Genomic DNA, 13,890 nt, shown 5'->3' on the forward strand with positions numbered 1-13,890 from the left:
AACCCTTGATTTAATATTAGGATGATTTAGATTTGTTCTTACTTTTTGTATAGTTACCACTATTTTTACAGGATCTCAACTCTGTGTATAGATAAAAGGGGATTTGTTGGAGAACATTTTTATAACTTTTAGATCGCCTAATAGACCAACGCTTGTTAATAATACCTTTTTTATTCTAATTTTGTCAATAAACTTATATTTTATATGTTGAATTAATCAAGCCGATTATATAATCTAGAGTAAACTGTCATTTTGGTCCCTGAGGTTTGGTCAGTTTTGCCACTTTAGTCCAAATTTCAAACCTTTTGCATCTGGGTCCCTGTGGTTTTAGTTTTGTTGCCATTTTGGTCCAAAAATTAAATCAACTCAGATTTTTCAAAAAAAAAAAACCCTGGTTTTTTATCCTTTCCCTTAGGGGCAAATTGGTCATTTTATGAGTTATTATAACAAATTATTAATTATTAAACACTAAATAAAACTAAACCCTATAAAAGAACTGAACAATCTTCTTCTTCCCCGGATGCCTCCAAACCCTCACTCCCTCTCCACCACCACCACCCACAGCCACCACTACCACTAAGCTCCGCCGCACCTTTCTTCACCCAGCCTCTAATAACCACTTTCTCTCTCAACAACCAGCCTCTAATAACCGTCACCGAGAACTCATCCGCCACCTACCTAACCTCTCAAAACCCCTGCCTCGACTTCTTCCACACCGTACCTAACACACCACCGGAACACCTAATCAACCGTCTAGATCTTGCATGGAGCCACAATCCTCTAACAACACTCAAACTCATCTGCAACCTCAGATCCGTTCGCGGCACCGGCAAATCGGACAAACAGAGCTTCTATACAGCAATGATCTAATAATTACAATATATGATCTAATAATACCTATACACACAGCTTCCTATCCATCGTACAAATAGCAAAACCCTCGGATAAGTTTTGATTTGTAAAGCGAGTCAGCGGTGATCTCCATACGGCGCATGAGTGCCATATCAGTGAAGAAGCTCATGAGCTCTTTAGGAGTTGTATCCACGGATCTCGACGAAGGTTCGCAGTTGTGGCTGGTTTCGACGGTGATTGTGGTGGTGTCTTCGGTGGAGGAGCGGCGGTGGAGGAATGAGGAGGAGGAGGAGGAGGCGATGGAGAGAGGCTATATTAGGGTATTTGCTGGTGTTGGGTTTGGGGAAGATGAAGACATATATGTTCTTTTATAGGGTAGGTTTAATTTAGTTTTATTAATTTAATAATTTAATTAATAATGAGTTATAGTAAATTTATAACGACCAAATTACCCCTAAGGAAAAGGACAAAACATCAAGATTTAATTTGAGAAATCTGACCTGATTTCACTTTTGGACCAAAATGGCAACAAAACTGAAATTACAGGGACCCAGATGCAAAAGGTTTGAAATTTGGAATAAAGTGGCAAAAGTGAACAAACCTAAGGACCAAAATGGTAGTTTACTCTATAATCTAAAACATGGTGTGATGGGTTAACGTTCATGCTGACTGGACATATATTGAGTGAGAAACACCGCTCCTAGTAGGTTGATTGACGTGTATTTTCGATAAACATCGAACGCACCGGTAACGTCGATTTAGGGTGATCAATGGGTGAAGATGGCTCAGTTTTGTGGTAGCAAGATCCATTCCTATAAACGGATGGCAATTCACATTCCTCACGTAGAGTCGAGAGGAAATTACCATTTCGATAAACATCGAACGCACCAGTAACCTCGATTTAGGATGATCGAAGATGGCTCAATTTTGTGGTTGCGAGATCCATTCTTATAAATGGGTGGCAATTCGCATTGCTCACGCAGAGTCGATAGGAAACCATGAGAGAGGGACGATGGAGTTGAGTTGTTTATATATTTTATGGCATTAAGCCTCTGCTGAAGTGCTGAGACTGAATTAAATTACTTTATGATATTGCTTGTGTACAAGTTTTGGTCTATCATTCACATTAATTAAGCTTATGATGAGATTGATATTGTCGTTTACATTAAACTTATGATAAGATTGATATGATATGAGTTACATCAATAACTTGTTATTCGAAATACGAAAGACTCCGACCTTTTAATTTATGGCCCTTGATTATGATATTTGATTTGTGAACTGTCTCCAAGATAGCCCCTATTATGATATGTGATTTATGAAGTGTCTCCAAGATCTATGAGATTTAACTTTTGCTTAAATATAAATTATGTCATACTAGTGTGTACGAATTGGATTTTACCAAATTTCTATTAGAGTTAACTTCCATTATGCTTCCTGTGATTTGATCATTTTAACGGTCTTACCCCAATAGTTTAAAATAGCCATTTTCATCCCTAATTTTTCTAACTTATCGTCATTTTGCTCCCCGTCTCTAAGTCCATCAAAAAAATCCATTAACTAGAAGGGCATTTTGGTAATTTTATAGATAAAAACAAGGGCATATAAGTTTTTTTACCTAAATAAACTTATAACTTGTTTATTTACATGTATATAAGTAATTCTTTTCTGATCTCCTATCTTTCTAGCCACTCTTTCTACCGATCACCACCATCCACAACCATCCACCACCACCTGCAACTACCACCTATCGATCACGATTACCGCTACTTTTAACTAAACGTTTTAATTGAGTTAGAGCCAGGGAGTATACTATCGAAATACCCCTACTTTTAATTGAATGTTTTAACTAAGTTAGAGCCAAGGAGCAAACTGACGACAAACTCGAAAAATCAGGGAGGAAATTAACTATTTTAAACTATTGGAGCAAAACCGTTAAAATGACCAAACTAAAGGGAGCAAAACAAAAGTTAACTCTTGCTAAATAGTTTTTTCTCACCCATAACATAAGTAAAGTTTTAAAGTATTCAATTTAAGTTTTACTATATTGGTTGTTGAAGGGGTATGGTCCCAAAACGACCATTACCCGCATCAAACAAACCCCTACCAGTAAGCAAACCGCACCCATGCGGTCACATCCTTCGAACCCATTCGGTTCGAAGATGAATAGCTTGACCCAAGTACGAAAGAAGATGAACATATCGATGCGGCTGGCACCGCATCATATGGCCATTTTCGTCACGACAAGGGAAGCGAGCAAATAGTCTCCACATACGATGATGCGGCCAACACCGCATCTCGCGTATTTCTTGATCACAAGTAGGAGACGCGGTAACTTCAGACGTTACCGCATGCAGCGATGCGGCTCGCACCGCACCCTGCATATCCAACAAGTGGACTGACACGCCAGGCAAGTGGCTGACACCACGAGGCAAGTGGCGCCGGCGACAGTCCCCTGTCAGAGCTATTAAAGCAATGGGCTGACGTGGCGTAACCCCCACGGCCGGCGAGACTGACACACCTGCAACGGTGCAGCTCGTCGTCAGCCCATCCATCAATCTCCTCCTTCACTCCTCGGCTATAAATACCGACCCCAAACCAGGTTTGAGGTATCTCTTCACAACTCTCTAACTACTACTATAATCTTGCTTTGCTTCCCAAGCAAACTACTGATTCTCACGCCGGAGAGTGGTAACAAGGAGCACCCCCCACCCCATCCTCCTTGTTACGAGTCACGGCTTGTTTCCTTGTGCAGGAGATCATCCACCGGTGACCCAGCCAGCGATCTCCGAGAGGAAGGGATTAACCCTTCTTGACGAGACCAGTGTGTTAACCCTGCCCGGTTAACCATTGTTTCATCATTGGCGCCCACCGCTACTCTTAGCACTTTTTAATCCATCCCTCTCCCTCTCAAGATCATGACTGATAACCAAAACACCAATGCGGATAACCCAAATCCCCCGGTCCCAACAGGGGTCCACCCTTCGACCCCCCAACCCGGACACATTGGCACGTCCACCCAAAGGATCCCATCCTTTGCCTTCGGACATGACTTATCACAGGCCCCAACTGTGCTTCCACCAGGCGTGGACTTACACTCCTGGTACCAACAGCAGACTGACCTGCTGATAGCGGCTTACAACCGCGCTTGTACGGAAGCAAACGTACAAGCTGGGCCTACTCCAATACAACACACACCTGCCAACCGTATACTCCAATACGATGGCAGGTTACACTCACGTCCGGCTTCCAGAAGCCGACATGACGACCGTGGATCATCTTACTGTTCGGTCCATACACTCAATGAGGATACTTCCTCATATGAATCCCGCTCCAGAGGGCCAGTGCATACCCGCCTGGGCCCCTATGGGGAAGATAGGAGGCGGTCAGCCTCTAGGCGCGGCCCAGGCATCCAGAGCCGACTGGGCCCGCAACCTTCCACGGAAGGGTACGGTCATACCGACCCTGACGATCAAACCTACCGCGGGGAGTCTCACGACACCAACAGCAGACCGGGGGGACGCAACTATGTTCCTCCCAGTCACCCCCGCACTACATACCTCAGGGCGGCAAAGCGCCCTGTGCACGAACCATACAGGCCAAGGGCCGCGGCCGAAAATTCAAAATTCGTCCCGCACATCGCCAACGCCGATATCACAACGACAAAATTCCCAGTCAACATTGGGAAATACAGTGGCTCGACCGACCCGGACGACCACATGAACATCTTCACAGGCGCAGGCGTCAATGGCAGGTGGGACGAACCCACCTGGTGCAATTTTTTCCCCCAGACCCTTATCGGTCTGGCGAGGGCATGGTTTGATTCTCTGCCAGTGGGATCACTGGATTCTTTCGAGGACTTGCGCGCCAAGTTCCTCGCCCATTTCAGCCAGCAGCGACGCCACGAACGCGATTCGCTGGACGTCATGAACATCTGGCGAAGAGATGACGAATCGCTCGAGGCATTCGTCATCCGTTACAATAAAGAATGCCTAGAGATAGGCGACGTGGCGGACCAAATGGCGCGAAACCATTTTATTCGGGCCGTCAAACACAGAGAGATGGTCATGACCATCTCTGGCAAGGAGGGTTTGCCTAAAAAATGGGAGGATGTCATGACCGCAGTCAAGACATATGCCCAGACACAGCGGTCGCTCGAACCGCACGTCAAAAAGGCAAAACCCCAAGCCGAAACATCCCATCAAGGGTCCAAACGTAACAACAAACGAAACCGGGATGCGGGCAATCGGGATATTACTAAACCGTATTTCCCGCAACCCAACACGTTTGACCCACAATGCTACAACCCGGCCCGAGACACTCGGGCACCAAGAAAAGAATCTCGGGACCGCAAATGGACCGAGATCAACCAGTCGCCAAGAGAGGTCCTCCTCGCGGACCCACAATTCTTGCGACCGGCCCAACCAATGAAGTCCAAGAAAAGTCAGGACCTCACACTATACTGTGAGTACCACAAGGACTCGGGCCATACCACCAACAACTGCATCAGTCTCCGGCTGGAGATTGAGCGGGCGTTGAAAGAGGGGAAACTGCAACACCTTTTACCAGGTGGACAAAAGCCCACCAAGCATATCACCCCTCACAACGAAGGTACCTCCTCCGGAAAGAAAGCCATGTACGTGGCTTCCACCCACATGATCTACGGAGGCAAGGGTAGGCCGCGAAAAGCGGCACGAAGACCGGACAATGATTGGAAAGACGAGCAAGTCGTCTTCCCAAAAGTCCGAGGCGGACCGCGTGACAGACGCGCCGTCGTCATTTCAGGCCAGCTGGCCCATTACTGCACCGAGCGTCTGTTCATCGACCCGGGCAGTACATCCGATATAATCTACGAGCAATGCTTCAATCAATTTGACCAAGAGGACAAAGATCGGTTGCAAGCCGTAGATTACCCGCTGGCCGGATTCGCAGGGGAAACAGTCTTTCCCCTAGGCCAAATTACATTTCCCGTGCGTCTTACCAATGGTAAACACACGCGGACAGAGGAGGTTAACTTCATGGTTTTACCCCACACCTCCAACTACGACGTCCTCCTTGGGAGAGAATCCCAAGGAGATTTCAATATGATCACATCCGTCCCCCACTCCGCGGTTGGTTTCCCAACCGCATCGGGGGTTGCAATCATCTACGCCCGCAAGGACGTCATGATGACGGACGAAGCACGTCCGACAAAGGTCGCAAGGCCCACCCCCGTCGACCAACCGGAAAAATGGGTTCTCAACCCAACGCATCCGGAACAGAAGGTCACATTGGGTCACGCCTTATCCTCGACCACCAGAGCGCACCTGAAGGAGCTCCTCTTCAGGAACCAAGACATCTTCGCGTGGACTCCCGCAGACATGACAGGGGTCCCACGCGAAATAGCGCAGCACTATTTGAATACCAAACCAGGTATCAAACCAGTGATCCAAGGCCAACGCCACCTTGGGTCAGCTAAAAATCAGGCGATGCAAGAGCAGATCGAAGAACTGCTCTCCGCAGGTATACTGCGGGAAGTCAAGTACCAGACTTGGTTATCCAACCCTGTCATGGTAGAAAAACCATCCGGGGGCTGGCGCATGTGCGTCGATTACAAGGACCTTAACAAGGCCTGCCCCAAGGATTGTTACGCGCTTCCGGAAATCGACGAAAAGGTCGATAACCTCGCACCATTTAGGTGGAAGTGTTTCCTCGATTGCTACAAAGGGTACCACCAGGTACAAATGGCACTTGAGGATGAAGACAAAACGGCATTCCGGACCCCAACCGGAAATTACTGCTATACAAAAATGCCGTTTGGGTTGCGCAACGCGGGCTCAACCTACCAGAAACTGATGAACGACACTTTCCGTGGTCAAATAAGCAAAAGTGTCGAAATCTATATGGACGACCTGGTCGTCATGAGCATGGAGGAAGATACCATGCTCACTGATATAGAAAGAACATTCCAAACTCTGCGAAGCGTCAACATGAAGCTCAATCCAGGGAAATGCTCGTTTGGAATGGAAGAAGACAAATTCCTTGGGTTCATCGTCACCAAAGATGGATTCAAGGTAAACCCGGAAAAAGTGCAGGCGATCGAGCGCATGCCATCACCTGCATCGATGAAAGATATGCAACGCCTGGCCGGAAGGCTGGCGGCACTCAACAGGTTCTTGGCTAACCACGCAGCCAAGTCATACCCTTTCATCAAGACCCTGCGAAGCTGTTCAAAGAAAGAACAATTCCAGTGGACCACAGAGGCCGAAAAGGCCTTCCAGGAAATGAAGGAGTGTTTGATACAACTCCCAACACTAACCGCACCATGCAAAGATGAGCCACTCATCTTATACCTATCCGCTGCGGACAACGCAGTGGGCGCGGTATTAATAGTGGAACGAGCGGGGGTTCAAACACCCATCTATTATATCAGCAAAATGCTCAACGACCCGGAAACGAGGTACTCAATAATGGAAAAATTGGTACTTGCACTGGTACATGCTTCAAGACGGTTACGACGCTACTTCGTAAACCACATCATCACAGTGCTAACCAATTACAGGATCGGCCCGATCCTGTCCAAACCCGACATCTCTGGGAGATTAGCAAAATGGGCAATTGAGCTGGGCGCACATACAATACATTACAAACCGCGCCCTGCCATCAAAGGCCAAATCTTAGCTGATTTCGCCGCTGAAGTACCAGCGGATCGCATCCAAGAATGCGAAGAATCCCAAAATCCTGCGCCCCCACCACCCTCCTCAGAAGTATGGGCACTATTTACCGATGGTGCATCCAACGAGGACGGCGCGGGCGCAGGTCTGCGACTCGTCAGCCCTGACGGCCAAGAGCTTACATATGCCATACGCCTCGATTTTAAAAGCACCAACAACGAGGCAGAATATGAAGCACTATTAGCCGGGCTACGTTTAGCAGTCAAAATCGGCGTGCAACATCTGGAAGCGCACGTCGATTCCTTGTTAGTTGCGGGCCAGGTACGCGGCGACTATGCCGCCAAAGGGGATATCATGATCCTCTACCTCGAGCAAGCCCTGCAGCTAAAATCCAAATTCGCTTCATTCAATATTCGACACATTAATCGAAGCGAAAACAAATCTGCGGATGCACTATCAAAACTTGCATCCACCAGCTTCCAACACTTGGCAAAGGAGGTACGTATCGAGATTTTGCAAAATCCTTCGGTTCCTCTACGCCAGGTCAGTGTCATCCAATACGGAACAACGTCATGGATGACACCAATTATCGCATACCTTCAGTCAGGTGTGACTCCCGAGAGCAAAACAGAGGCACGTAAGTTGCAATACAAAGCGTGCCACTATCAAATGGGAGACGGTATCTTATACCGAAAGTCATACCTCGGACCGCTCCTCCGATGCGTTAATCCACAAGATGCCACATACCTTATCCGAGAGATACATGAGGGCATATGCGGCATACATGCCGGACCACGCATGGTCGTGGCAAAAATCATGAATGCCGGGTATTACTGGCCCGGCATGCACCTGGACGCCGTCAAAGAATTACGCAAATGCATGGACTGCCAGCGCCATGCACCAAAAACTTTGCGGCCAAAAAACAATCTGGTCCCCGTCACTACTGCATGGCCTTTTCAAAAATGGGCGATCGACGTAGTGGGACCATTCCCGGACGCACCAGGTGCAGTTAAATTTATCATAGTGGCGGTTGATTACTTCACAAAATGGGTAGAGGCGAAACCACTCGCTTCAACCACTGCTATGATAACAAGAAAGTTCATTTGGGAGCACATCATCTGCCGTTTCGGTTTACCAATGTACATTGTTACCGACAACGGCACCAACTTCGCTGCCGACGAATTCCAAAAATGGCTAGAAGAGCTGAACATCAAACACATATTCTCGTCAGTCGCACACCCGCAAGGGAACGGCCAAGTCGAGAGTATAAATAAAGGCCTAGTCGACGGAATCAAAGCACGATTGGGAACAGCCAGGCGTGGCTGGGTCGATGAGCTCCCAAGCATCTTATGGGCTCACCGCACGAGCCCAAAAACAAGCAATGGGGAAACACCTTTCAGCCTCGTCTACGGGTCTGAAGCGGTGATACCCGCGGAAATGGGCCTCCCATCTCCTAGAATGTTGGCTATCGAAAAGCTAGACAACAACAGGGAACGTAGGATCGATTTGGACCTCCTAGAAGAAAGGCGCGAGAACGCCGCCATCAACGAGGCCAAATACAAATCCAAACTGGAAAAGTATTACAACGCGCGAGTCCGCGTTTGTACTTTCACTCCAGGGGACTACGTCCTACGTGACAACGAGGCATCTAACGCCGAGCGCCCAAGAAAACTTGCCCCCAAGTGGGAAGGACCCTACCTCATCAGCGAGGTCTTAGGGAAGGGCGCATACAGGTTACAAACACTAGAGGGCGAACCTATCGCCAGAACATGGAACGCACAACAGCTTAGACGCTGCTATATGTAAGCTATGTTCCTACACTCTCTATGTAACCTATTGGGCCGCAGGCCATTTGCAAATAAATAAATAAGCAATTTTCTACATTATTGTTTGTTATTACTATTACAAATGCGTGTTCCACTTTGCGGTATCCCGAAAACAGATTGGCAAAATCTTCATTCATGATACCCATACAAAGTGGTAACCACACACAAATATTGTAATAAGCCAGCAAAAGACAAACAGACTTGCATGTTTTATCCGGCCGGATACACAAGTTTTTGTTAAACACAATTCCTGAGCCCCAAAAAGGCAAACAATGGAATTGACGCGGACTCATACGACAAAGGTATGGAGTACACTCGACCCCATTCACAAATGGGTAGAGTTCCGGTAATACAAGCTTTTACAAAGCTTAAGCAATTCTAAAAACCCTCACACGGTAATTAACAGAATTGATGCATACACATACAACAAAAGTATGGAGTATACTTGACCCCGTTCATAAATGGGTAAAGATTACGCATACACGCGTTCAGACATGCAAGAATTAAAAACACTTGTACAAACTGAACAAAGAAACTTTATATTCAAAAATTCAAGTATCTACATGATGCTTACGGAATTTACATAAAGTTCCTATTCTACACAAGAGGAATACAAAAAAGGAGGCACACTAGCCAACCTAAACCCTATTTTGAACCACTGGTCCCCGCGTCGCCTCCGACGTCACCAGCGGGTTCTTCCTCTTCCACATCAGGGTAAAGCATCCGCAAGCGGTTAACATAGTCCGCAACCTCCAAACACTCGTCCAGCTCCCCTACACAGGCAAGGGGCGTGTCATAAAAGGAGGCTACGACCGCTTTCAGGCGACCCTCGGTATCTACATCCCGGAACCCGGATGCCTGATCAGTATAACCGCCTGCGGATAATACATTGATATGCCCAATGCAGCGGTTAAAACCAGCCTTGAAGCCAGCATCGCGCGCACGTTCCTTAACCAGGTCCAAACCTGATGAGGTCTCAGGGGCATTCATTATGGCCTCGACAATCTGCAGTAAAAAGATCATAAGTCTTGCGTGCTAATCCAAGCAAATGTAAAGGCAAAGGATACTTACACGCGCGATGCCGTGAGTCCGCAACCACTCACGGTCAGCTTCCAGTTGGTTAAAAGAGGACACCAAGGCATCCTTGGCCTCAGTAGCAGCGTCGGCCCGCTGCTCCGCAGCAGACACGCGGGCAGTAAGGTCCGTAACCGCGACCTCCCGCGCCTGCACCTCAGCCTGTTACAAGAACAGCAAACGGTTCACCCGATAAATATTTTCAAAACAATAAAGGAAATATAAAACGAAGGTAACGAAACGTACCTGCAGGCTTTCAACAACTTTGCCTAAACGAATGCGCTCCGCATTCGCCTCTTCAAGAGCCTTAGAAGCACGGCTCTCCTTCTCTGCGGCCTCTTCATAGGCCTTTGAGGCACGAGCCCCGGCTTCTTTGGCCTCTTCAAGGGCCTTCAAGGCATCGGCCTTCGCCTGCAGCGCCTTCACAGAAATGGCCTCAGCCGCAGCCTTCTCTTGGCTCAAGGTAGCATTCGCTGCCTTGGCATTCGCCAACTCCTGCCGAGTATGAAACAGAACGTTATTCTGCTTAGCCCAAGATTCATTCCATTTCTTGCGCTCATTGGACAACTTTTCATTCCAACTCTTGCGCTCATCAGCAAGGAGTTTAGCAAGGGTACGCACCTGTTTCAGCTGGGCAGTGGCAGCCCACTCAGAAGTCTGTTGCTGCTTTTCAAAAGCAGCCTTGTCTTTCTCGAGCCGCTCCGCACCCACACGAGCAGCCTCGATTAACTTTTCCGCTTCTGCCCGCATGCGAGCAGCATCTTCCTCGCGGCGGCCCAGCACCTTATAATCTTCCAAAATGGCATTAGCCACAATGGAAGTCCCCACCAGCATCGATGAAAGCTGGTTAATACGCAGCTCTCGGGGCGCGGCACGGGCACGCTCGACTTCAAACGGGGTCCCCAGGCCACCCAAAATCTCCCTACATGCCGCAGGGTCGTTAGAAATATCATCCCCCTGCATAACAGTCCAGGGGGGTCGGTGGTACACCATACTGCGACCCGGGGAGTAGGTGCGGTAATAATACTCCAATTCAGACTCTCCAGGCTGAATTGGAGGCCCGTCATAACCCGCACCATCGGCAGACGAGCCGCTACCTTTCTCCCCAGCAGGAGACTTCTGCGGCTCAGCATCCTGCTGCCGCACCTCAGCATCAGACTTCTGCTTACCGGTATCTGAAAACCTCAAGTTCAATCCGTCACCCTCATCAGGAGAGATCAGATTGTCCGAGGAGTCCACAGTGTCAAAAATCCGGTCAGCAGTCGCCTCCACCGTCTTCTCCAAAGGGGGGTCACGAACTGGCCCAGCAAAAGGGGCCGCAGGCTCCTTAGGCGCGACCTTCTCCTTCAATACACCCGCACCCGCGGCAGCGGTGTGCGGAGGAGACGCAGGAATGTCAACATAAGAATACCCCGCATCTCGGGATTCTGCAATCCAAAGAGTATTCAATGAGTATTACCACCCATGGTACATACAAAACAAAGAAAAGGGATATACTTACCAGCAGCAACTGCAGGTTTCTTCTGCACCGGAGCAACTCTCCTGGTCGGCAGTCTCCGCCTCTTCGGTTCACCACCACCAGCAGCTTTCTGCTCTGGCCCCCTTTTCTCTCCAACAACGGGGGGAACCACACCAGTTCCACCCGCGGCCGCACCACTACCTATAACACCCAAACCCTCAAGGGTGTCAGATACTACGACGTAATCGGTATATCCCCGAGAACAAGATTGATAGGTACCTGCGGCTTCGAAAACGGAAGAAGGGGCAGCTGAGCCTTCAACACTCCCCTTACCACGACCCCGCACGGTCTTTTTTACCGTTTTCTTCTCCACAGTCTTTTTGGGGACGCGTTTCTCAAACTTCCCCAAATCCGCAAGGACACCTGGATTCACACAATCAACAGAACCAGTCAAAAAGATAAACTGAAAAAACTAATGCCACGTAAGACGTACCTCTTGCGTCCCCCGGAACCGGGGCTTCCAGCACCGCTTTTGATGGTACGCGGAAGTTCTTCAGAATTTCAAGGTTGAAACCTTTCTTCAGCTCAACCGCGATCAGTTCAACCTGGCCCTTGAAATCAGGCTCAAACATCCTCCACAAGCCAACCGCATCCGCTGATACATGCATGCAGGTTATCACAAAGGCTTAGAAAATAAGGAAAATAACAAAGGGTAACGAACTTACCACCACCCTGTTCCCGCAACACGGGTCTTTCCTTCCTATCCGGTCTAGAGAGCATCATCCGCAATATCCATAGTTGGTCATTATCCAACTTCTTGAGTTCAATAGGCCGCAGCCTAGAGAACCAGTCCGCGGTCTTTGCGGAAGCAACAGGAATATCTTCATCGGAAACTCCAACATCGACGTTCCTGAAAGACATGTTAGCATAGACCGCACAGGCTTTCACGTAGAAGAACCTCTTCTTCCAGCCTGTCACACCCTTAGGGGGTGTCATCAACTTCAGACTCCCATGCCTTTGAGTGAACGAGAAAAAACCGGTGTTCACCGTCAACTGGTAGAAACGCCGGAAATTCTCCACTGAAATGGGCAGGCCATGGGCACGGAATGTGTACTCAAAATTCCGAATTCGGAACATTCCGAAAGGACTAAGCTGGGAGATATGGAGGTGATAATACTCCAATACCTCCGCCACAAACACCGTCACCGGCAACCTAAGGTTACCGTGGGTGAAAAAATCCGCCCACAAGGTTATATAACCGGCCGGAGCATCGGCACCGGTGTCCCCCACTTGTGGGAAAGTAGCATTCCAGTCTTTGGCCATCTGAACAGTGGCCATCAGGGTTTTAAAACTACCTTTTGTCCACTTCAACACCGGTAACCCACCACCGGGAACATTCACATCATCATCCTCGTCTTCTTCCTCAGCCACTATCGGCTGTTCAGGGTTTTCACCCTCCACATTGTGTGGATTCGATGGTTCAGCCATCAAAAATGTCAAAGAAACGGAAGATGATGAACAGAAACACTAGAAACCTCACCAGAAATTCAGAAAAAATTGTCGGAGAAGACAGATGACAACTTTCTCTCAAACGGCAAATTTTTTGAATTTTCGACAAAGTGAGAGGAAACCACAAACGGTTATCCCCTTATATACCCATCGCAATTAATGCGGAGGGAGAAAGCAAATCATCACGTTCAAAAAGAGCGTATCTTGCAACAACACGTGTCGAGCGCCGTTTTAGCTGACGGTTATCACGCGCGCGTGGCCGCCCACGCGCCTGACAAAGAAGACGTTTACACTCCCTGCTACAGTGCATTTAATGCCTCGGGCAGTGCAAATGTCCTTTCATTTCAGCACATGCAGAAACGTCTCACCAACTTCTACCAACTCACACGTGCGATCAAGCCACGTCGGCAAGAAAAAGCGACAACATTATCCAAAAAACATAAGCGGCATGCGGTTTTTCTGGTTTACCGCACCATAACCCATACCGCATGTCGTTTTTTTATATACCCTAAAAAAT

General features: G+C 48.2%; 1 protein-coding gene across 2 annotated transcripts; it reads right to left on the bottom strand.

Annotated features, from left to right (window-relative positions):
* Window positions 1-11,848: 11,848 nt before the first annotated feature.
* LOC118480852 lies at window positions 11,849-13,368 on the bottom strand. 2 transcript variants are annotated; one of them, XR_004863866.1, is made up of 3 exons: window positions 12,590-13,368; window positions 12,144-12,519; window positions 11,849-12,065 (listed from the first exon to the last, which is right to left on the bottom strand). XR_004863866.1 is itself a non-coding variant. In XM_035975791.1 (2 exons), the coding sequence occupies exons 1-2, from the start codon at window positions 13,350-13,352 to the stop codon at window positions 12,302-12,304; spliced, it is 981 nt and encodes a 326-aa protein (XP_035831684.1). In that variant the 5' UTR covers window positions 13,353-13,368; the 3' UTR covers window positions 11,849-12,301. The 2 variants fall into 2 exon arrangements, 1 of the variants encoding a protein (XP_035831684.1); XM_035975791.1 differs by having other exon boundaries at window positions 11,849-12,519.
* Between the last annotated feature and the right edge of the window lie 522 nt (window positions 13,369-13,890).

The sequence above is a fragment of the Helianthus annuus genome, chromosome 8 (genome assembly GCF_002127325.2).
Source record: "Helianthus annuus cultivar XRQ/B chromosome 8, HanXRQr2.0-SUNRISE, whole genome shotgun sequence".
NCBI classification, from domain to species: domain Eukaryota; kingdom Viridiplantae; phylum Streptophyta; class Magnoliopsida; order Asterales; family Asteraceae; genus Helianthus; species Helianthus annuus.